This window comes from Rhinatrema bivittatum, chromosome 4, assembly GCF_901001135.1.
Source record: "Rhinatrema bivittatum chromosome 4, aRhiBiv1.1, whole genome shotgun sequence".
In the NCBI taxonomy this organism is placed as follows: Eukaryota; Metazoa; Chordata; class Amphibia; order Gymnophiona; family Rhinatrematidae; genus Rhinatrema; species Rhinatrema bivittatum.
The window spans coordinates 167,541,315-167,566,282 of NC_042618.1; the positions used below are offsets into that span (position 1 = coordinate 167,541,315).

Below are 24,968 nucleotides of genomic sequence, written 5' to 3' on the forward strand. Positions count from 1 at the left end.
AACCATTCAAATCCTCAAAGGCTACCTGAGAGCCTTTGTGAATGAATGGCAAGATGACTGAGCTTCTCTCCTCCCATGGGCAATATTCTGTCATAATAATCATACTGGAGAATCTGTAGGATCATCTCCCTTTAAGATTGTATATAGTAGTCATCCACATGTTCCTCTACCTGTACCATTGGCAGCACCATGTCCCACTGCTGTTGCTGTGGGCAAAAACCTGGGAGCCTTATGGCAAAAACATATCAGCTCCTTACCTTGGCTGCCGAAAAATACAATAGGCAAGCAGATAAGAGACGTCATCCAGCACTCTGTCATGGGGTGTGAGCCCTTGGCTGTGGCATGGTTGAGGCAGCATGTTAGGTGAACCCACTAGGCCTACGCTGACAGGAGGTACAAACGCTCTAATGGGGCAAGGTCTGGGCTTCACCTGTACCAGCCCTGTTCCCTGTAGGTTGAACTCTTGGGTTCTAGGGGCCAGCACGGCTTAGGCAAGGGTCCTGCAGAGAGCAGACTGGCAGAGTCAAGTAGTAAGTCAAGATCATGGCTAGCAGTGAACGAACAGCATCAAGGTCCAAGCAGAGGTGAGGGGAGCAGGAGATCCAACGGCGTCAAGGTCCAAGGAGAGGTCAGGGCAGGTGGAGATCCGATAGCATGGTCAGAAACCAAAAGCCAAGGTCAGAACCAGAAGTCAGCCAGAAAATGAACAAGATAGAGGCGGACAAAGACAGGAGAGGAACAAGGAAGGAGGCAAGGGCAAGGAAAAGGCAGGGAGCAAGGACAGGAACAAGACAGGATACATGGACTGGAACAAGGCAGGAAACATGGAACAAGCTGCACTGTGGACTAGGCAAGAGGACCTGTTGCTGAGACAATCGCTGATTATTCAGCAGGGCTTTAAATAGGCAGAAGCCATTGATGTCATCCAGGAGCACTGCAGAACTTTTCCCTCCATGGGCTCTTTAAGTGCTGTGAATGCGTGCGTGCACACACCTAAGGAGCAGCCTCGGAAGGAACTTTTCTACTGCTCCCCCCCCCCCTTCCCTTCCCTTGCCCTATCTAACCCACCCCCAGCCCTAACTAGAACCCCCGCCTTTATTTCAGAAGTTACACCTGCCCAAGGCAGGCGTAACTTGCACGTGCCGGCGCACCATCCCCTGGCACAGGCCGCTGTGCCAGGGGACTCGGGACCGCCCCCAGACCTCTGCCACGCCCCTGGACTGCCCCCTGACCCCCGGACCCACCCCTGGGCCCACCCCTGGACTGCCACCACACCTACGGACCCGCCCCCTTCCCGCCCTTTTTTCGAAGTCCAGGGACATATGCGCATCCCGGGGCTTGCTCGCACCGCCGAGCCTATGCAAGATAGGCTCGGCGTGTGCAGGGGCAGCTTGGGGCAGCTTTTCGGTGTTATGTGCGTATGTTACGTGCACTACCCTTTGAAAATCTGCCCCTTAAGGTTTTGTGTAATATCACTACTCAGTAACTCAGCGTTTCACTAAGTCTTGCAAACGCAATGAGGTGGAAGTAAAATAGTTCCACTCACAAGAAATCATGGCTGTAAACTTTTGGTTCATGAAAATCAAAATAATGTGTTGTGTAAGCAAAAGAACACCAAAAGTAGGAAGAGCATATGTCGAAACATAGTCTGTCTGTAAAATGTCCACATCATGGACATCACAATGATAATTTGCTCAGTCTGCATGGTGTCTTGATCCACAGACAACTCAATAATGTGAAAGTCCAACAAGTAATCTAACTCTTTACTAAAGTTAACGGCATCTTCTCGAAACACATCCAGGATCTATATCTCGGAGGGACAAGTTCTGATTCCAAGTAGTACAGTAATATTCCTCCCACATCCACTATGGGAGGAAGTCTGTCAAAACATAGGGGCAGATTTTCAAAGGGTTACGCGCGTAACCCCGGAAAAGCTGCCCCCGCGCGCGCAAGGCCCGGGATGCACATATGTCCCGGGGCTTTCAAAAATGGGCGGTCTGGGGGCGGGGCCAGGGGCTGGGTGGCAGTTCGGGGGCGGTCCGGGGGCAGTCCCTAGTCCTCCGGCACAGTGGTCTGTGCTGGGGGATGGCGTGCCGGCAGCTGGCCGGCACGCGCAAGTTACGCCTGCCTTGGGCAGGCGAACTTTTTCAACAAAGGTAGGGGGGGATTTTGTTAGGGCTGGGGGGTGGGTTAGATAGGGGAAGGCAGGGGAAGGCAGGGGGAGTGGGGCCGGAGAAAAAGTTCCCTCCAAGGCCGCTCCGATTTCGGAGCGGCCTTGGAGGGAACCGGGAAAGCCATTGGGGCTCCCCTCTGGCACATGTGTGCACCCCCTTGTGTGTGCCGAGCCTGGATTTTATAACATGCGCGCGGTAGCGTGCGCATGTTATAAAATCAGGCATAGATTTGTTTGCACCGGGTTGCACGAACAAATCTACGCCCGTGCATAAGTTTAAAAATCTGGCCCATAATGTTTACTGTGAGAAAATGTTACCTAATTTTGTGGTGTATTAACAAGCCAAACATTATTTACAACAGCAGCTTTGGCATCAGAAAAATCATACTTAGTCATGGTTACTTTGCATTTCTCCTGTACATTTTTCAGAAGATGGTTTACCGGGTCATAATCAATGTTATGTCATTTGTGCACTGGCACAGCTCTAAATTAGGTACTAAGTATTGCTGAGGATTGTTGCATGGATAATCTAGAAATGCAGGTGTATTTACACAAAGAAAGAGATTATTGTACTATATTCCATTAATCACATGCTTTAACTGATAAACATTATCAGGTAATGTAAAAGGCAAATTCAAAATATAAGTAATCCCTTTCAAAAAGGGTTTGCCAGGACACAACCAATGTATGTCCCTTGTGCACTGGAACAACTCTAAATTAGGTACTAAGTATTGCTGAGGATTGTTGCATGGATAAGCTAGAAATGCAGGTGTATTTACACAAAGGAACAGATTATTGTACCATGTACCACATTAATCACTTGCTTTAACTGATAAACATTATCAGGTAATATAAAAGGCAAATTCAAAACATAAGCAATCTCCATCTTGTCTATGTCTCCATATAATGGAACAGCACATCCAATGTGGAAGGCAATTTGAATCTGAATATGCTCAATAGAATTATGAGTAATCTTAGCAAAAGCATCAGTAATGATCTCTAGGGAAACCAGATAAGTAGGGATCTGACCCTACATAAGGTTATTGATACTTTTGTTTAACTTTCTAAGCAAGTCATTGGTAAGAGATTGAATAGGTGAAATGAAAATACGTTTTTCATTGATCCCTTTAAGTACATTCAATTCATGTCCATGTTGATCAATGGCCGCAGCACACTAAGCTGATGATTTCCATATTAGGAGCTACCACCCAGGAAAGAGATCTAGGCGTCATAGTGGATAATGGTCAGCTCAGTGTGCTGCAACAGTCAAAAAAGCAAACAGAATGTTGGGAATTATTAGGAAGAGAATGAGGAATAAAACATAAAGTGTCATAATGCCTCTGTATCGCTTCATGGTGAAACCGCACCTTGAATACTGTGTACAGTTCTGGTTGCTGCATCTCAAAAAAGATATAGTTGCGATGAAGAAAGTACAGAGAAGGGTGACCAAAATAATAAAGGAGATGGAACAGCTGAGGAAAGGCTAAAGAGGTTAGGGCTGTTCAGCTTGGGGAAGAGATGGCTGAGGGGGGATATGATAGAGGTCTTTAAGATCATGAGGGGTCTAAAATGGGTAAATGTGAACCGGTTATTTATTCTTTCGGATAATAGAAGGATTAGGGGGCACTTCATGAAGTTGGCAAGTAGCACATTTAAAAGTAATCGGAGAAAATTATTTTTCACTCAACGCAAAATTAAGCTCTGGAATTTGTTACCAGTGAATGTGGTTAGTGCAGTTAGTGTAGCTGGGTTTAAAAAAGATTTGGATACGTTTATGGAGGAGAAGTCCATTAACTGTTATTAACCAAGTTGACTTAGTGTTGTGCCGGAGGTGGACCCTTGGGCCGAGGTGAGGTTGATGCAACCCGTAGGAGGGATCTACAGGTCCCCACCGTCGGCAGGTGAAGAGGGCTGATGGACGGAGGCCAGCTGGTGCTTCACCAATGCCAGCTCTCGTTCCCCGCGGGTTGAGCCTTTGGGTGCCAGGGCCAGCTGGACTTAGGTGGGCCTCTGTCAGTCGTCTTCGATGGAATGATTGAGGTCAGCCCAGAGGCAGCAACAGGAGAGAGTAACAGTCTGTACTGAATGAGGTGGAGTCCCGGAGACCTGGGCGCCAATAGAACCAAAGTCAGACAGGGGGCGCCTGAGCAAGAACAGGCCGAAGCCTGAATAGGCCAGGTCCCGTGCATAGACTGAAGAAGGGTCGTAGGGCAAATTGGAGTCAGGGATGGCAGCAATCTGGAAGCAGTGGCAAGCAAGGCTGAGGTCTAGATGAGGAGAGAGTCAAGAGTGAAGTCAAGCAATGCAAAGGTCTGGGTCTGGAGAGAGGCAACGGAGTAGTCAGGTGATGCAGAGGTCTGGGTCTGGAGAAGCAATGGAGTATGCCTCTGTATCCTCCATGGTGAGACCGCACCTTAAATACTGTGTACAATTCTGGTCGCCGCATCTCAAAAAACATATAGTTGTGATGGAGAAGGTACAGAGAACGGCGACCAAAATGATAAAGGGGATGGAACAGCTCCCCTATGAGGAAATACTAAAGAGGTTAGGACTTTTCAGCTTGGAGAAGAGATGGCTGAGGGGGGATATGATAGAGATGTTTAAAATAATGAGAGGTCTAGAATGGGTAAATGTGAATCGGTTATTTACTCTTTCGGATAACAGAAGGACTAGGGGGCATTCCATGAAGTTAGCATGTGGCACATTTAAAACTAATTGGAGAAAGTTCTTTTTCACTTAACGCACAATTAAACTCTGGAATTTGTTGCCAGGGGATGTGGTTAGTGCAGTTAGTGTAGCTGTGTTTAAAAAAGGATTGGATAAGTTCCTGAAGAAGAAGTCCATTACCTGCTATTAATTAAGCTGACCTGGAAACTAGCCACTGCTATTACTAGCAACAGTAACATGGGATAGACTTAGTTTTTTGGAACTTGCCAGGTTCTTATGCCTGGATTGGCAGATAGGATGATGGGCTTGATGGACCCTTGGTCTGACCCAGTATGGCATGTTCTTATGTTCTTATGTTTTCCACCTCTTATGCTGGCCGATACTGTAAAAATCATGGGAGAGCAGGCGCTCTGTATTGAGCGCCCGCTCTCCCGACACGCACCCAGGCCCCTCTCCTGGGCGCGCGATTCTCTATTTAAATGAGGTGGCGCACTAATAAGGAGGTGCTAGGGACAATAGCGCATCCTTGCGCCTTCTTATTAGCGGTAGAGCTGGCTATCAGCGGGTCCGAGAACCGACGCTCTATTTTACTGGCAGTGTTTTTCGAACCGCCGACATCCATGGGTTAGGAAAATGGTCGCCGGTAAAATTGAGCGTCCGTTTTTCTAACTCACTAACCGGCTGGCAGATTAAAAAAAAAAAAAAAAGTTTTTAAATTTTAGGTTCCTCCGACTTAATATCGTTAGGATATTAAGTCAGAGGGTGTACAGAAAAGCAGTTTTTTCTGCTTTTCTGTACACTTTTTTGGGTTGTTTAGAGCTTAACACCTGCCCTTGGGCAGGTGTTAATTTCTGAGAGTAAAATGTGCAGCTTGGCAACTAACTAATAGGCTCATCAACATGCATGTGATGAGCGCTATTAATTTTTGGGGGGTTGGCCGTACGTTTTTGAGGCGCTATTACCCCTTACAGTAAAAGGGATAATAAGAGCGTGTCATAAATGCGCACCCAAACAGGTGTTAACTGGTGCACTTGGCTGTGCGCATCATACTGAATCGGCCTGATGGAGTGGAACAGACAATTTGCTATCAACTATCACTTTAAGCCTGGTTGGGTATAGCATGGCATATGGAAGACGCAGGTTTCCAAATTCCTACTTTACTGCATCAAACAATTGCCTATGCTTTTGCAGGTCAGGTGAGAAATCAGCAAATATCATTATCTTCACTCCTCTGCGTGAGTCAACGATCCTGCCTCCCTGCTGAATTTAATATTCGCTGCTTGTCCAAAAGGTTATGGAGGCGGACTATCAAGGCTCTAGGCATTTCTTCCTATGCTGGCTGCGGTGCAGCTATTTCGTGTGAGCAGTCAATCTTGATGGCGCCATCTTAGCATGAAAGGCCAAGAAGCTAGGGGAGCCACCGCCCCACAAAATTAACCACATCTCTACCTTCTGTTTATTCCAGGATACCTATTATTCTAAGATTATTCTGCTGTGATTGATTTTCTAGGTCATACAGCTTATTTGCAGTTGAGGTTTGTTGGCACTCCAATATATCCACTTTTGTACGTACCGAAGTAAGTGAGTCCTCCAGATCAGAAATTCGGGTTTCAGCATCCTCCAGCCGGCCCATGTGTTCTTGGATCATTTTCACCAGCTGAGCAATTTTGTCTAAAACTATGCTGAGGCAGGTGTCTCTAGTAGCTGAGTTATCTGTATAGTAAAAACTTCTATGAGGTCACGGCCCTGTCCGGGCCTCCCACCGCATCATCAGGCTCCTCATTAAAAGGGAAGACACCATCGCATTTTCCTAGTCTGGCGATTTTTCTCTCATTACCTTCCATAACTTTGAACACCTCTCAGCCCAGAGCTCAGGTATGGAGCTCTGACCAGTTTCTTTGGTGAGTGCCATGACAGCCTTTTCAGCGCAATACCAAAAGATCAGTGTAAATATTAACGAGTAGGCCCTGCGGGAGCTCAGCAAGACATTTCCACCTGCCTCAGAGCCAGTGGCATGGGCCTGGGTGGGCAGTTACCCACCCAATTTGGACCCAGGCTCACCCAACTGGAACCTGAAGTGGAGCACCGGACCTGCAAGGCTGTCGTGGGATCCCATCTCCGCGCGGCGAAGAGAAGGACCCAGGGCCAGCGCGCCATTCCGTGCATTTGCATGGCACACATGGGGAAGTGATCCTGCGGCCGTATGGCCCACCGATCTTCCTATTTTGGGGGGGGAGGGAGCAGAAGTGCTGCACACAGCTTCCACTTCCTCCCCTCCCCCCCCCCCCAAGCAGGAAGATCGGTGGCCATATGGTCCAAAGATAGCAGGAGGCCGGTGGCAGCAGGAGAGGCCAACTGATCTTCCTGCTTGGGAGGGGGGAGGAAGCGGAAGCTGTGCGCGGGCTTGAATGTGTATGTGTGGGTGAGAATGGGAGCCTGGGTGTGTGTGTGTGTGTGTGTGTGTGTGTGAGAATGGGAGCTTGAATGTATGTATGTGTGGGTGAGAATGGGAGCCTGGGTTTGAGTGTGGGTGAGAATGGAAGCTTGAATATGTAGGTGAGAATGGGAGTCTGGGTTTGTGAGTGGGTGAGAATGGGAGCTTGAATGTGTGTATGTGTGGGTGAGAATGGGAGCTTGAATATGTGTAGGTGAGAAAAGGAGCATCGGTTTGTGGGTCAGAATGTGAGTCTGGGTTTGAGTGTGTGGGTGAGAATGGGTGCCTGGATGTGTGTCTGTGTGTGCATAAGAATGTAAGCCTGGGGAGGGGTGAGAAAGTGAGAACTTGTATGTGTGTCTGCAGAGAATGTGAGTTAGTGTGTGTGTGTGTGTGGTGGGGGAGAGCATATGAGAGTGAGAGCTTGAGTGTGTGAGGGAGTCTGTGAGAGAAAGCATGTATGTGTGTGTGTGGAAGGGAAGAAGACTGTAGTAGAAGAAAGGCAATGAAAAGGAATTAGGAAATGAGCAACAAGGGATAAAATAGGAAAAAGAGACCAGGACCAACTGATTAGAAAAATACAAAGATCAGACAAAAAAATATTTTGAGATGTTAGATATGCCATCTTTGGGAATGTGCATTTCCTATATTTTTATATTTTGCTTTTTCTTCAGTATTCCACTGTTCAGAGACTTTAGTTTCTCAGGCTTTCTATTTTGGTTTTATCTGCATGTTTCTATTTCTAATTTGTGGTCTCTTATTTCTATATTAGGTAAAGATCGGTCTCTGTTTTGCCTGTGTGTGTGACTAAAATGCAATTTTTCTGCTAGCGAGTAGTTTCTCTGTAGTAGTAGTCCAGCTTGTTCTGTTATTCCCCTAGGTGATGTATTAATGTTCTAGGGCCTGGTGTAGTATTTGATTTGAAGCTTTTTCATAAGGTTGCTGTTATTTGAATCCTGAGAGTCAGTGCTGTGATTGAATGGCAAGATGCCTCTTTCTTTGCAGGAGTTTGTGTTACTTCACAAAATAGCAGTGGAGGGTTATTTTTTGCTCAGGTGACACCAGAATTTGAAAATTTTTTTTCATGTTAGTTGTAATGTGAATTGCCCTAGCTCTGCGCTGCACCTGTTCTGATGATTAATTATATTTTATTGTATTTATGAAGATTTTTTGTTTTCTGCAAAGATGGTTCATGAAAGAATACATTCATTTTTGTTTTATTACATGAATGGATCTGATTGTTTTCTAAACTTGTGCATTTATAAACTGCAATAAATATAAAATAAATTCTGATTAATAAGGAATTTTTAATGCTGGTAAGTGCTTGAAATAATTGAGGTAACATGTTTTAAAGTTTCATGCATGAGGCATAATGGCTGTTGCAAATTACTTAGAAAGCCATTCTAGGGTGCAGTATATGGCATTATTTATCAATAAGAAAACAACTAGTAGGTCTCAGACCTGTATGCCTACAGCATGTTAACCTTGTGCTCACCCAAAAAATCAATTCTGACTACGCCACTGCTCAGAGCATAACTGGAAGTTCATTTGTGCTGTCTTTAAGAGTTTTCGTACACATTTTTAGGCGTTTCAGGGTTAAATCAAAGAATAGGTATCAATGAAAGTTCCTGGGAGCCCAGCATGTACGCTCCTTCCTCTAAAGGCGCATCACATGAACCGCCCATGCCCCGCAAACTTTATGTTTAATAGCCTGTGACTGAGCCAGTAGTAAGAGACTTCACAATATTATGTAAATTATTAATATTAATTACTCTGTTATCTTTCTCTAATTCTCTCCCCAGTTATATGATCCTTGTTATATTGTAACTTCAAGTTATCTCTGCACTTGTTTATGTTCTGTTATTTCGTTCACACCCCCTATGTTATATGTAAACCGGCATGATGTGGTTTCTAACCACGAATGCCGGTATAGAAAAACCCTAAATAAATAAATAAATAAATAAATAAATAAATAATTGCATTATTGCTAGCTGCAGCAATAGAAATTGTAGTAGTGATATTAAAAACCAGTTGAGAGGTTTTATAATGTAATATATAACGGCAAGAGTTGGGCTTGACCTCTTGTCCATCCAGATCCTCCCACCTTCTACCCTCCACTCCTAACCAGGACCCCACCTATCTTTATGACATTAGCCTTCATAGGGCCTAATATTCAGCGACACTTAGGGGGTCATTTTCTATGTGGAACTCACGCGAAAAGGGACTAAATCGGGGCGGGTTCTGGGCGGCGTCCGCACCGGAAGGGGAGGAGTCGGGACTCGGGATGGCACTGGGGCGGACGCCGCGAAGATACCGCTGACGGCGAAAAGGTAAGAACCCTTTTCGCCGCCAGTTTCGCGCCCAATAGCACCACCTTTTACGATAGCATATTGGGTGCAAAAGCCGGCAGTGATAGCACCGCGGAGGTGCGATTGCTGCCAGCTTTTGCAGGCCCGCCCCCCGCTTCGCCACCCCGCCCCCCATTACCGCCGGATTTTCTAAGGTGTGCAACCTTAGAAAATCCAGGCCTTAGCTGGATAAGTGGCGCTACATGGCAGCGTTTCAATATCTGACCACATTCAGTGGCCACCACTTAGCCAAATAACTATTTATCCAGCTAAATAGTTATTTGTCTAGGTGGTGGGCGATATGGGGACCTTCCAGGCAGGATCTACTTACTCAGCTAATATAGCTGAATAAGTGACAATATTCAGCCTTATCTGGCTAATTTAGACAGATAAGTTAGACCACAGGTCTATAGTTGCTGGATAAACTTATTCGTCTAACTAAAATTTATCCAGGCATATTCAGCGATGCAGCCAAGCTGCTGACTATCCTGGTTAACTTTCTTAGTCATATAACATTTTAATATCTACTTCACAAAGTTTAAGCCTTCACCATTAGAGTGACCCAGTTCTGTCACTGACACACAGTTTGGTGATTACTGAACACCACCAGGATGTCAGTACCATCAGGACCAATGTCACCCTCAAGTGAGAACTGGACCACTAGAGGTTGAGTTTATCCCCAGTCTCTCAGGCATGGTTATTTGGTTTAGGTAAATAAGTCTTCTGCTAGGGAGATTTAAAGCGTGTCTGAAACACAGCCTGATCCAAGAATGACACTAACAAGTCACAGGTTACCCTGGGTTACTGCCATAATCCAGTTAAATGGGTGAGTCTCATTTCACTGAGAGATAAGACAGCAATAGCCATAAACTTCTGAGAGAAAGTCATAAAAAAAAAAACCCAAGGCCTGAGAAAAAGTGCAAAATCCAGATTGGTTAAGGGTCAGGTCTGCTTTCTACAATCTTCTTAGATATGATTTCTGTGGAGATTAGGATTTATTGCTATATTTTCAAGTGTGCAAACTACTTGCATAGTTCACTGAGGGGCTGTACTGTCTTTCAGTCTATCTCAGCCTTATCAACTGGCTTGAGAAGGTAGGGACATCACAGTATTAGTGGTTAATGCTGGAAATACACCTCAGCTGCTAGGGGGTGTGCAGCCTTTGAAAATGAAATAGAAAATTGTAATGAAATTTCCTGATTTGTTTCATTTTATTTTTGAAATAAAACAAAAGAAAAATGGAATAAAAATTCCATTCATTCTGGTTTGCTTCATTTAAAAACAGGGTATCCCCCCAAATCCCCCCTCCCCTAACTTTTTTACCTCAAGTCTTCTTTCTCCATGGGGCAGGAGTCGCACCTGCCCCACCAATGTTAGAATGGTAAATGGCATCAGCTGACTGAAGCCAGCCCCATTATCCATACAAGGAAATGGGGCTGGCTTCATATGATGGCTTTATATGATGTATATAATTTTACAACCTCAGCCATTCTTTCCCTGTAAACTTGCCTCCCCCTCCCCCCTCCCATTTTTTGTAATTCCTTCCTCCCCCTCCCCTACCTCCCCCCTGATTTTTCTTCAACCCAAATTTTCTGTTGTTACCTCCCTAACACTTCAACGTTTGTTATTACTGTTAAATAATAAGTTCTATGTAAAGCCTTGTTGCTGAGTTCAAAGTTTTTACTGTAAACCGATTAGATGTTCCAAACGATGATCGGTATATAAAAACCACAAATAAATAAATAAATAAATAAAATGGCACCTGCAGCAGTTCCCATTGTAACACCAGCGGGGCAGTTCCTGCCCTGTGAAGAAAGAATGCTTGGAGTAGGAAGACGCAGGGAGGCTGGAGAGGGGGAATGATGGATGGTCTGAGAGGGGTTTGTGGGTTTATTGTTTTGTATTTTTTTCCTTTTTCTTTTTTTGCAGTGAGTATGACCCAATATATATATATATATTTATTTTGTTTTTCATTTCTTTCCTTTCTTTTCATTTTTTTGATGTTGTTGTTTCACATATATGGAACAAATGAAAAACTGAAATAAATAAAATAAAGGATAAAGAAATTGGCAAAGAATGTGTGTGCAGAATCCTAATCACTGCTACTTTGCAAATTGCCTCTTGCTTGATGAAACAGGCAGGCACTCGTGGATTGCATTAATGTTATTTCAGGCAAGGACCAATGATAGTTTCTCCAGGTACGCAGTGGTCCCCCACATATCAATTGTGCAAGATTAGACTCATTAATGACAGAGCTTTTTTTAGGGAACGAGCTTCGGCTTGGTCAGTGCAGTGTTCTATCAGCCGTGCCCAAAGCAGGAACCGTGGGCTTTCCACCATCTTCTCGTTATTCTTATGCTGGGGCACAGCCTGCGGAGAATCCACACTTCTGACTTCTTGGGAGAATTTAAAAAAAAAAAAAAAGGTTACATTAGCTTTAAGACCAGCTGACGGTGGTGGTAATTTATAAAGTGCCTGGGCAATCTTCACAAGGAAACTGCCCACAGAGTTTTCTTTTGAAAATTCAAGCTAGCAAAGACTCGCTGATTCTGCACCTCATTTTCTGCAGATATAAGCGACATGGAGTGAAGAACGCACTGGGAATTTGGACCCGGCGGGTTTCCTCCTGCTTCAGTTCAGTCACAACAGGGTCTGCCACCACGAACCTTCATTCATAAATAACCCAAGATTGTGCCCCTATTTTATATTCCCCTCTCCTAGTCTGCTCACTGCTGTGATGGTTCTGGGTCAGGGGCCTTGCAGCAGGGTTAGACCTCTGCAATCATGAGCCCTAAGTCCAGCTGCCAGGTGTCACCCTTTAAGCATTAAGCAATGACCACAACTCCCTTCCTGGAACTCGGAGCACAGCCTCAACAGCAGCCCCGGCCCCAGCTGACGTGGGGAGTGGATCAAACTAGCCACCTTCCGCATGGCGTGCGCAGCGCTGCCACTGACCCAGCTCACATGTTGGGATTTCTAACTGAAATCCTGTCTGTATTTTCCCTTCCTCGTCCTTCCACCGGGATCACCCCTTTCTGCACATGGCTTTTACCCACACATGCACACTTTTACCTGCTAAGGGGAAGGCAGCCTTCAGCATGGGGAATTTACTTAGTTACCTAGGCACACTGAGCCACTGTTGATCACCACCTACTCCTCGATACTTTGTCCTCGCTTGGATTTCGGGACTCTGCCCTGTCTTGGTTCTTTTCTTACCTCTCCCATCGCACTTTCAGCGTTTCCTCTGGTGGTTCTTCCTCTACTGCCATTCATCTTTCCTCTGGTGGTTCTTCCTCTACTGCCATTCAACTATCAAATGATGTGCCTCAGGGCTCCATCCTGGGCCCTCTTCTCTTCTCACTATATACTAATTCCCTTGGTGCTCTGATTTCCTCTCATGGCTTTCAATACCATTTTTCTGCTGATGATTCTCAGATCTACCTATGTACACCAGAAATTTCACCAGAAATCCAATCCCGGATCTCAGCTGCCTGTCTGACATTGCTGCCTGGATGTCCCGCCGCCACCTTAAACTCAATATGCCAAGCCTGAGCTCCTTATCTTTCCCCATAGCCCACCTCCCCTCTTCCTCCTTTCTCTGTTTCTGTGGATAACACGGTCATTGTCGCTGTCCCATCAGCTGGTAAACTTGGGAGTCCTCTACGAGTCCTCTCTCTTGCCTTCTCTACTCACATCTAAAATACTGCTAAAACATGTCATTTCTTTCTTTATAACATTTCCAAAATATGTCCTTTCCTTTCAGAACACACTACCAGAACCCTTATCCACTCTCTCATCTCCTCCTGCTCAGACTATTGCAACCTGCTCCTCACAGCTCTCCCAGCAAACCATCTCTCTCCACTGCAATCTGTCCTAAATTCAGCTGCGCAAATTATCTTTCGCCAAAGTCATTATGCTTACATAACCCTTCTTCTGAATTCACTGCATTGATTCCCTATCTGCTCCCGCATACAGTTCAAGCTCCTCTTTCTTACTTACAAATGACTTCACTCTGCAGCACCTCACTACCTCTCCTTTCTTATCTCTCTCTACACCTGCTCCTTGTGCACTCTGCTCGTCGTATAAGTCACTCCTATCCATGCCCTTCTCCTCTACTGCCAGTTCCAGACTCCGTGCTTTCTACCTGGCTGCACCATGTGCTTGGAATGGCCTTCCTGAACTGGCGCGTCATGCTCCATCTCTTGCCATGTTAAAATCCCATCTATAGACCCACCTTTTTGAAACCGCTTTTAAATGCTATGCCTGATTGTCTGCTTTTAGTCTTGAGTAAATTTCTTTTCTTTTAACCAAGTTTCTTGTCCTGTATATTTGTCTTATTAGATTGTAAGCTCTAAGACTTTTTGTATGTTTGTAAAGTGCTGCTTATGTCATTTAACGCTATAGAAATGTTAAGTAGTAGTAGTAGTAGATTTGAAAAACTGTCCTCAGTATTTATAACTCTTAATTGGCTTCAAAACTCTGAAAGCAGTTCTTTCGCTGCACACAGGCTATGTGAATGTTTCTTTCCCTCTTTGCCTGTCTTTTCTCATTCCCTTGTTCTCCTTGTGTCACTGTTTACATATGGTCAGCGTTGACTTCCATGGGGACTGCAAGCAGCAGTCATGGGATTGCGGAGGGATGGTCTTAGTCCTGGTGGCGTCCTTTGCTGCCACGCCAGTTGCACACCCCTGAGGCCGCACGGGAAGGGGACAACAGGAAAGCAGACAAGGTCTGAGGCAATAAGTAGATTTCCAAACTTTTATTACAGTACATAGCGAAGCTCTCCCAGGAGCCCACTTCCACACTATAGAGGAGCGTCATCGTGTTATCAGATCAGTAATTACCCTTCCTAGAGGCAATCCAAGGAAAGATTCGCCTACTGCAGAGACTCTCTCTCTCTCTGTCAGGTCTGAGTTAGGTTTTGTTTGAGCAATGTGCTACTCTAAAAATGTTGATCATACCTTACACACACATTTGTAAGGTCTAATCCACCTCTCTAAACCTTGCACCCCTTTGTAATTCTTTTCTTCACTGTATTCTGTATTATTTTGGCATTGCATGTACAAACTGTCAGGCCAAGAAAGGTTCCTGAATCGTGTACCTGCATTGTTGTGTAAATGAAACCAATGTGGTGACAGAAGCATTCTTGGGACTGGATTGTGGCTTTCCCCTTTGATTAACAGAAAAATCTCTGGATTCTTCATAAGAACATAAGAATTGCCATTTTGGCCCTGACTAAGGTCCATCGAGCACAGCAGCAACCTGTCTTCCACAGTGGCGAGCCAAATTTGAAGTTCCTGGCAGATGCCAAGCAAGTAGATCTGTTTCTTTCTAGTCCCTTCCAGGTATACAGATGGCTTTCCCATATCCACCTGGCTAATAATGTGATACGGACTTTTCTTCCAGGACTTGTCCAAGCCTCTTTTAAACCCCACTATGCCTGTCACCCTGATCACATCCTCTGGCAACAGATTCCACAACTTGATTTTGTGTTAAGTGAAAAAGTACTTTATACGGTAGGCCTCAGTGTTAGAATTTGTGGGTTTGTGGGCCCTGGGCCGAGGTGAGAGATGGTACCACCCATGGGGAGGAGCCCCGTGAGCCTCACCGTCGGGAGGCGAGGTCTCAGCTGCAGGGTGTACAGGACAGCAGGTACTAGAGAGAGCACAGAGAGAGGCACTGCCCACGGATTAGGGAGTGTAGCAAGAAAGTCACACAGACACAGAGGTGCCACAGGGTCTGTGGAGTGGGGTATACCCAAGAGAGAGGATTCCTCTGTAGAGATGATACGGCAATGATCCGCAGAGCGGGGTACGCCGGTGAGCGTCCTCAGTAGAGATGATACGTTAGTGGTCCGCAGAGCGGGGTACACCGATGAGGTTTCCTCAGTAGAGATGATACGATAATGGTCCGCGGAGTGGGGAACACCAATAAGAGTTCCTCAGTAGAGAGAATACGGTAATGGTCTGCAAGCGAAGTACTCACAATGGAAGTAGTGATGGTTCCAGAGGGAGCCCCAGGGAACGGGGCAAGCAGCGGTCCTAGGCACAAGGCCCTCCGAGGAGCGGATAGCTAGAGACAAGGAAAGGGCCCCCGAGGAGCGGGTACCCGGGACGTCTCATGCCGAGGAAGCAGGAGCTGGAACGGAAGATCCTGTAGTGAGCGAAGCGGATTCAGCAATGAGGGAACTCGTTGCCAAGTTGTAGGCAGACAGGGCCAGCCGGCTTAAGTCCATGGAGAATGACGTCATTAGGGGGAGGACGCCCCTGAGGTTCCCGCCATGACGTGCATAAGACTGGCCCAGAAGCGCGCATGCATGCCTAAGGAGCTCCAAGGGCAAGATGGCAGTCGGCAGTGTCCACGCCGTCCAGGGAGGCCTGGGATCAGGGGCGGGCAGGCTGGCGATAGCTGGCAGAGGCCGCAAGTCTTCCCAATGGAGCCAGTGCAGTGAGACAAGAGGTGAGCAACAGCGGTCTCAGCCGTCTGCGACCGACGGGCATAACAGTACCCCCCTTCTTAGGGCCCCTTCCTGGGGGTTTGGGTTTTCTTGGGTGAGAGACATGGAACTGCTTGATCAGTTCCTTGTCAAGGATAATGACTGCCGGCTCCCAGCTGTTTTCTTCTGGGTCAAATCCTTCCCACGAGATCAAATATTCCCATTGCTTCCCATGCTTCCTCATGTCCAAGTTGTCCTGTACTTGATATGTAATGTCCTCCTCTGATGCCAGAGGTTGGGGCTCAGGAGGTTTCTTGAAGAATTCAGACAAGATGAGAGGCTTTAATAGTGAGATGTGGAAGGCATTATGAATCTTGAGCGATATAGGTAAGAACATAAGAAAATGCCATACTGGGTCAGACCAAGGGTCCATCAAGCCCAGCATCCTGTTTCCAACAGTGGCCAATCCAGGCCATAAGAACCTGGCAAGTACCCAAACACTAAGTCTATTCCATGTTACCATTGCTAATGGCAGTGGCTATTCTCTAAGTGAACTTAATAGCAGGTAATGGACTTCTCCAAGAACGTATCCAATCCTTTTTTAAACACAGCTATTCTAACTGCACTAACCACATTCTCTGGCAACAAATTCCAGAGTTTAATTGTGCATTGAGTGAAAAAGAATTTTCTCCAATTAGTTTTAAATGTGCCACATGCTAACTTCATGGAGTGCCCCCTCGTCTTTCTATTATCTGAAAGAGTAAATAACCGATTCACATCTACCCGTTCTAGACCTCTCATAATTTTAAACATCTCTATCATATCCCCCCTCAGCCGTCTCTTCTCCAAGCTGAAAAGTCCTATCCTCTTTAGTCTTTCCTCATAGGGGAGCTGTTCCATTCCCCTTATCATTTTGGTAGCCCTTCTCTGTACCTTCTCCATCGCAATTATATCTTTTTTGAGATGCGGCGACCAGAATTATACATAGTATTCAAGGTGCGGTCTCACCATGGAGCGATACAGAGGCATTATGACATTTTCCGTTTTATTCACCATTCCCTTTCTAATAATTCCCAACATTCTGTTTGCTTTTTTGACTGCCGCAGCACACTGAACCGATGATTTCAATGTGTTATCCACTATGACGCCTAGATCTCTTTCTTGGGTTGTAGCTCCTAATATGTAACCCAACATTGTGTAATTATAGCATGGGTTATTTTTCCCTATATGCATCACCTTGCACTTATCCACATTAAATTTCTTCTGCCATTTGGATGCCCAATTTTCCAGTCTCACAAGGTCTTCCTGCAATTTATCACAATCTGCTTGTGATTTAACTACTCTGAACAATTTTGTGTCATCTGCAAATTTGATTATCTCACTCATCGTATTTCTTTCCAGATCATTTATAAATATATTGAAAAGTAAGGGTCCCAATACAGATCCCTGAGGCACTCCACTGTCCACTCCCTTCCACTGAGAAAATTGTCCATTTAATCCTACTCTCTGTTTCCTGTCTTTTAGCCAGTTTGCAATCCACGAAAGGACATCGCCACCTATCCCATGACTTTTTACTTTTCCTAGAAGCCTCTCATGAGAAACTTTGTCAAACGCCTTCTGAAAATCCAAGTGTACTACATCTAGCGGTTCACCTTTATCCACGTGTTTATTAACTCCTTCAAAAAAGTGAAGCAGATTTGTGAGGCAAGACTTGCCTTGGGTAAAGCCATGCTGACTTTGTTCCATTAAACCATGTCTTTCTATATGTTCTGTGATTTTGATGTTTAGAACACTTTCCACTATTTTTCCTGGCACTGAAGTCAGGCTAACCGGTCTGTAGTTTCCCGGATTGCCCCTGGAGCCCTTTTTAAATATTGGGGTTACATTTGCTATCCTCCAGTCTTCAGGTACAATGGATGATTTTAATGATAGTTTACAAATTTTTACTAATAGGTCTGAAATTTCATTTTTTAGTTCCTTCAGAACTCTGGGGTGTATACCATCTGGTCCAGGTGATTTACTACTCTTCAGTTTGTCAAACAGGCCTACCACATCTTCTAGGTTCACCGTGATTTGATTCAGTCCATCTGAATCATTACCCATGAAAACCTTCTCCATTATGGGTACCTCCCCAACATCCTCTTCAGTAAACACCGAAGCAAAGAAATCATTTAATCTTTCAGCGATGGCCTTATCTTCTCTAAGTGCCCCTTTAACCCCTCGATCATCTAACAGTCCAACTAACTCCCTCACAGGTTTTCTGCTTCGGATATATTTAAAAAAGTTTTTACTGTGAGTTTTTGCCTCTACAGCCAACTTCTTTTCAAATTCTCTCTTAGCCTGTCTTATCAATGTCTTACATTTAACTTGCCAATGTTTATGCTTTGTCCTATTTTTTTCTGTTGGATCCTTCTTCCAATTTCTGAATGAAGATCTTTTGGCTACAATAGCTTCTTTCACCTCCCCTTTTAGCCATGCCGGTAATCATTTTGCCTTCTTTCCACCTTTCTTAATGTGTGGAATACATCTAGACTGTGCTTCTAGAATGGTATTTTTTAACAATGACCATGCCTCTTGGACATTTTTTACTTTTGTAGCTGCTCCTTTCAGTTTTTTTCTAACAATTTTTCTCATTTTATCAAAGTTTCCCTTTTGAAAGTTTAGCACGAGAGCTTTGGATTTGCACACTGTTCCTTTTCCAGTCATTAAATCAAATTTGATCATATTATGATCACTATTGCCAAGCGGCCCCACCACCATTACCTCTCTCACCAAGTCCTGTGCTCCACTGAGAATTAGATCTAAAATTGCTCCCTCTCTCGTTGGTTCCTGAACCAATTGCTCCATAAAACTATCATTTATTCCATCCAGGAACGTTATCTCTCTAGCGTGTCCCGATGATACATTTACCCAGTCACTATTGGGGTAATTGAAGTCTCCCATTATTACTGCACTACCAATTTGGTTAGCTTCCCTAGTTTCTCTTAGCATTTCACTGTCCGTCTCACCATCTTGACCAGGTGGACGGTAGTATACCCCTATCACTATAGTCTTCCCCGACACAAGGGATTTCTACCCATAAAGATTTAATTTTGTATTTACTCTCATGCAGGATGTTTATCCTGTTGGACTCTGTATGTGACCGGGCCCAGCTGGCGAAGTACAGAAAAAGGCCCAATGTATCTGGGAGTGAAGCGGGGTGAAGGCAGTTTTAAGCGAAGAAAGCGAGTGCTGAGCCACACTTTGTCTCCAGGGTTAAACTGAGGAGCTGCTTGATGATGGGCATCATAGAACTTCTTTTTTTCTTCTGGGCAGCTTGCTGTAGAAGTTGTTTAGTGTGCTCCCAAAGTTGATGTAACTCTAGTGCAGAAGGCTGCGCCGCTGGAGAAGACACAGACAGAGGTAGTAGAAGAGGAGGCAGAGGCTGGCGTCCGTATACTATTTGAAAGGGTGATGACCCGGTAGATACGACTGGTGGGAGTTTAAGGCGAACTCGGCCCAGGGTAGTAAGTCAGACCAGTCATTCTGCCGAGTTCACATACGCCCCAAGAAATTGTTTCAGGGTTCGGTTCGTTATCATTGTCTGACCATTGGCCTGCGGGTGATAGGCTGATGTGAGGTCTAAGGCAATATCAAACTTTTTATATAGTGACCTCCAAAATTTGGCTGTGAACTGAACACCTCGATCCGAGAGCATAAGTCTCGGGAGTCCGTGGAGGCGAAAGATATGGCGGAAGAACAGTTTAGCCAATTCCAGGGCTGAAGGAAGACCTGGTAACACCACGAAGTGAGCCATCTTCAAAAATCAGTCTACAGTAACCCAAACGGTGTTATTGCCACTGGAAGGAGGTAGGTCCACTATGAAATCTGTGACTATGTGTGTCCACGGCTCACTAGGTGCAGGAAGGTGTTGTAAGAAACCCCAAGGGCAGCCCATTGGCGACTTCTGATGAGCGCAAGTGGGACATGATTCCACATACGCTTGAGCATCCTTCTTCATGGTTGGCCACCAATAGAATCTCTGGATAGTGGAAAGAGTTCTAGCTTGTCCGGGGTGACCTGCCAGCAAGGAATCATGCGCCCAGCGGAGGATTTTCCTTTGCAGTGGTCGGGAACCACTGTCTTCCCAGATGGCACTGTGAGTATAGTGGAGAGGAGAAGTTTAGTTGCATCAATGATGTGCCTTGGAATTTCCGGAACATCTTCTGTGGTGAAAGAACGAGAGAGTGCATCGGCTCGAGCGTTCTTATTACCAGGCCGGTATCATAGTAGGAAATTGAATGAGTAAAAAAGAGAGACCAGTGGGCCTGTCTGTGATTCAGGCGTTGAGCATGGTGCAGGTACTTGAGGTTCTTGTGGTCAGTATATACCGTGATCTGGTGCTGCGCTCCCTCGAGCCAGGGATGCCACTCCTCGGCCAGTTTAATCGCCAGTAATTCCTTGTCCCTGATTCCATAATTATGCTCAGCCGGGGAGAATCGTTGGGAGAAAAAAGAGCACGGGTGCAAGGTGTGATTGGCTGAATGCTGGCTGCGTACTGCTCCAACACCGACATCCGAAGCATCTACTTCGACGATGAAGGATCGTCGGGGGTCGGGGTGATGCAAGCATGGTTCACATAGGAACACCTCCTTGAGTTCCTGGAAGGCGATCATGGCCTCGGGTGCCCACTGAGAGGGATTGGCTCCCTTACACATCATGGCTGTGAGTGGGGCGGTCAGTGTTGAATAATGATGAATGAACGATCTGTAGTAGTTTGTGAACCCGAGGAATCTTCGGAGCGCCTTGAGGCCCATTGGTTAAGGCCAATCGCGAATACTTTTCGTCTTCTGTGGATCCATCTGGAAACCCTGGCTCGAGACCACATAGCCGAGAAAAGGGACTGTCTCCTGGTCAAAAGAACATTTCTCCAGCTTGGTGTATAACTGGTTGACCCTTAGGCATTGCAGGACATTGGCAATGTCCTGGTGATGACTCTAGAGGTCTTGTGAAAATACAAGGATGTCGTCGAGGTAGACCACGATGCAACTGTAGAGTATGTCTCTGAAGATCTCATTCATCATATTCTGAAATACTGCTGGCACGTTGCAGAGGCCAAATGGCATTACCCGGTACTCAAAATGGCCATCGCCAGTGTAAATGCAGTTTTCCATTCGTTGCCCTGGCGTATCCTGACCAAATTGTAAGCTCCCCTGAGGTCCAATTTGGTAAATATCTTGGCCCCCTTGGAGCCTGTCAAAACGTTCAGAGATTAATGGCAAAGGGTAACGGTCCTTCTGAGTAATCTCGTTTAAGCCATGGTAATCTATGCACGGCCGGAGGGAGCTGTCCTTTTTCCACACAAAAAAGAATCCTGCTCCAGCGGGAGATTTGGAAGGCCGAATGAAGCCTTTTTCCAAATTTTCTTGTATGTATTCAGACATGGCTTTTTCTCTGCTAGTGAAAGTGGGTAGACCCTTCCTTGGGAAGACTCAGTGTTAGGCAATAAGTTTATAGTGCAATCAAATGAGCGGTGAGGAGGTAGTGTGTCTGCAGCTTTCTTTGAAAACACATCCGCAAAGGAGGAGTACTGTGGCGGGAGACTCAGAAGGGACATCGTAGTAACTAGGCAAGGTATCGGAGATACGACCTCCAAGCACTTTTTATAGCAGGAGTTGCCCCATTGGGACAATTGTAGAGTGCTCCAATTGAATTGTGGAGTGTGAAGTTTTAACCATGGCAGTCCGAGGACCACAGGGTGTATAGCCTTGTCCAGGTCCAGAAAGGAGATAGTCTCCGTGTGCAGAGATCCAGTGCGGAGTCGGATGGGGACCGTGGAGAAAGTAACTTCACCTGGTAACGGTTCGCTATGAATGGAGGAGAGCAGTAATGGCGTTGGTGTATGGACAGTGGGAATTTGAAGGTGTTCCACGAGTTATCTTAGGATAAAATTTCTACCGACCCAGGAGTCTACTAATGCCAGGGTGTAAAATTCCAGAGCATCCATGTTAATTGAGACAGGCAGAGTTAGCGGAGGAGAGGGTGAGGTCAGGCCTAGGAGAAGCCCTCCGGCAGAACCTAGGCCTGGGAGTTTCCTGGACAGAGTGGACAGGAGGGTACCGCATGACCCATTTGACCACAATACATGCAAAGGCCAGATCTTTGACGACGACGCTTTTCCTTTGAGGATAGATGGCTACGACCCATTTGCATTGGTTCCTCTTCCTCAGTGCTGTGTGTAATAGCAGTCTGAGTGGAAGAGGTTGGGTGAATACGTGGAGCACCTGAAGCCATCCTCTTGGATCCTCTAGCCTCGTGCGAACGCTCACAAAGACGGCAGTCAATGCGATCGGCGAGATCTATAAGAGAATCCAATTCCTCAGGGAGTTCTTGTGCTGCTAACTCGTCCTTGATACGCGGGCTCAAACCTTCGAGAAATATCGCCCGCAGGTAGCCTAGGTGCAATTCAGATGAGAGAGTCCTAAACTCGATGACATAATCGGTCAGAGATCTGGAACCTTGTTGCAGATGCAAGAGCATAGACCCAGAGATGGCCTTTCGACCTGGGTCATCGAATACAGAGCGAAATAGGGCGAGGAAGCCCAGCAGGTCGTGGAGGATTGGATCCATTTGCTCCCAAAGGGGTGATGCCCAGGCTAATGCTTTTCCATCCAGGAGGGACAGGATGTATGTTGTCTTGGAAACTACATCAGGGAAATATGCAGGTTGTAAAGAAAAGTGCATGTTGCACTGGTTCAAAAAGTCCCTACACAACAAGGGTTCACCTGCGAAACAAGGAGATGCCGGCAAGGGCACTGTAGGCTGGAATGGTGACGCATGTAAAGCTGGGTTTGGCTTGGCAGGCATTAGGGTGGAGTCCAGCCGATTATTCAATTGATTTATGGCACTAGCCAAAGTCTCCAAAATCTTTTGCTGTTCTGTAATTCGCTGGGCCAGGCCAGGGATGGCCTGGAATGCCGAGACCTGTGCCAGGTACATGGACTTGGCAATCTGTTAGGATTTGTGGGTTTGTGGGCCCTGGGCCAAGGTGAGAGATGGTACCGCCCACTGGGAGGAGCCCTGTGAGCCTCACTGTCGGGAGGCGAGGTCTCAGCTGCAGGGTGTGCAGGACAGCAGGTACTGGAGAGAGAGAACAGAGAGAGAGGCACTGCTCATGGAGCGGGGAGTATAGCAAGAAAGTCACACAGACTCAGAGGTGCCACAGGGTCTGTGGAGTGGGGTATACCCAAGAGAAAGGATTCCTCTGTAGAGATGATACGGCAATGGTCCGCAGAGCAGGGTACACCGATGAGGCTTCCTCAGTAGAGATGATACAGTAATGTCCGCAGAGCGGGGTACACCGATGAGGGTTCCTCAATAGAGAGAATACGGTAATGGTCCGCAAGCGAAGTACTCACAATGGAAGTAGTGATGGTTCCAGAGGGAGCCCCGGGGAACGGGATAGGCAGCGGTCCTAGGCGCAAGGCCCTCCGAGGAGCGGATAGCCAGAGATGAGGAAGGGGCCATCGAGGTGCGGGTATCCGGGACGTCTCATGCTGAGGAATCAGGAGCTGGAATGGAGATCCTGTAGTGAGCGAAGCGGATTCAGCAATGAGGAAACTTGTTGCCAAGTCATAGGCAGACAGGGTCAGCCGGTTTAAGAATCCATGGAGAATGACATCATCTGGGGGGGGAAGCACCTGAGGTTCCCACCATGACTTGCATAAGACTGGCCCGGAAGCGCGCGCGCCTAAGGAGCTCCAAGGGCAAGATGGCAGTCGGCAGTGACCACGCTGTCCAGGGAGGCCCGGGAACAGGGGCGGGCAGGCCGGAGATAGCTGGCGGAGGCAGTGCAATGAGGCAAGAGTTGATCAACAGCGGTCGCAGCCATCTATGACCGACGGGTGTAACACTCAGTCTAATTAATGTTGGATAACTTGTAATTAAGCCCTGAGATAACCTGCATGGAGGGGCATTTACAACCCTAAATGACACATGGCGGAAGGAGGAGTGACTGTTGGGTCCCATATGGATATTTATATGTCTATCTACCCAAAGTAGACAAATCTCAACTGGGCAGATTGCAATAGGCCATTTTGGTCTTATCTGCCATCATTTTCTCTGTAACTCTGTTACTGTGTAACTCAGATCTGATGATGGGGACCCAGGATTTACTTGGATGGCAATCATCATTTGTTGGAGAAAATCTATAGCACTGCTAGGGAGTATACTTATCCCAAAGAATGTCCTTAGGAGGGCTGCAAACTTCTTTTTGTTTTGTTTTTTCTTCTCTTACCATCATGTGGTTAAATTAAAAGATAAGATAGAGTCTCCAACTTGGACTAACCTCCAGATTTATTAATCAGATGGGGAATTGCTGGCTAGCTGGTCCCTATCTGTATTAGGTGCTTGTAAAGATCCCAAGGGATTAGATAGGAGTGTAAACTTTGTTCCTGGATCATTCAGTTAATAATGCTTTGCTTGGGATGTTTGTTCCTTTATTCTAAGAGCTGCGAAGATGCCAGCTGTGCTGCTGCTGGTGGCCGTGCTACTGCCCCTGGTCACCACTGCTCCCTTCCAGCAGAGAAGTGCCACCACAAAACTGCTCCTTGTCTCCTTTGATGGCTTCCGTTGGAACTATGAGATCGATGTGGACATGCCAAACCTGGATGCCATGGCCAAGGACGGAGTGAAAGCCCGATATCTCTCACCCGCTTTCATCACGATAACCAGTCCATGTCACTTCACACTGCTGACAGGTGAGTGCCACGCAAGCCCACGACTCTGGCCACAGCGGTTTCAAAGGCACTGAACACCACAAAGTTAGCAACCAACACTGATTACCATATGAGCTAAAAGCCTAGAAGTGCTGCTCACTGACATGCAAGCGATTTGGGTTTGATTCCTGGCTCAGGTCTTCTACTTCCAGGG

General features: G+C 46.3%; 1 protein-coding gene across 2 annotated transcripts in view; it reads left to right on the forward strand.

Annotated features, from left to right (window-relative positions):
- The window catches only part of ENPP7 (ectonucleotide pyrophosphatase/phosphodiesterase 7), a 107,652-nt gene that overhangs the window by 29,748 nt on the left and 52,936 nt on the right, over positions 1-24,968 (forward strand). For both annotated transcript variants that reach the window (XM_029599171.1, XM_029599174.1), the window contains exon 2: positions 24,546-24,796. In XM_029599171.1, the coding sequence (XP_029455031.1) occupies positions 24,546-24,796 (251 nt within the window). The remainder of the gene's footprint in view (positions 1-24,545; positions 24,797-24,968) is intronic.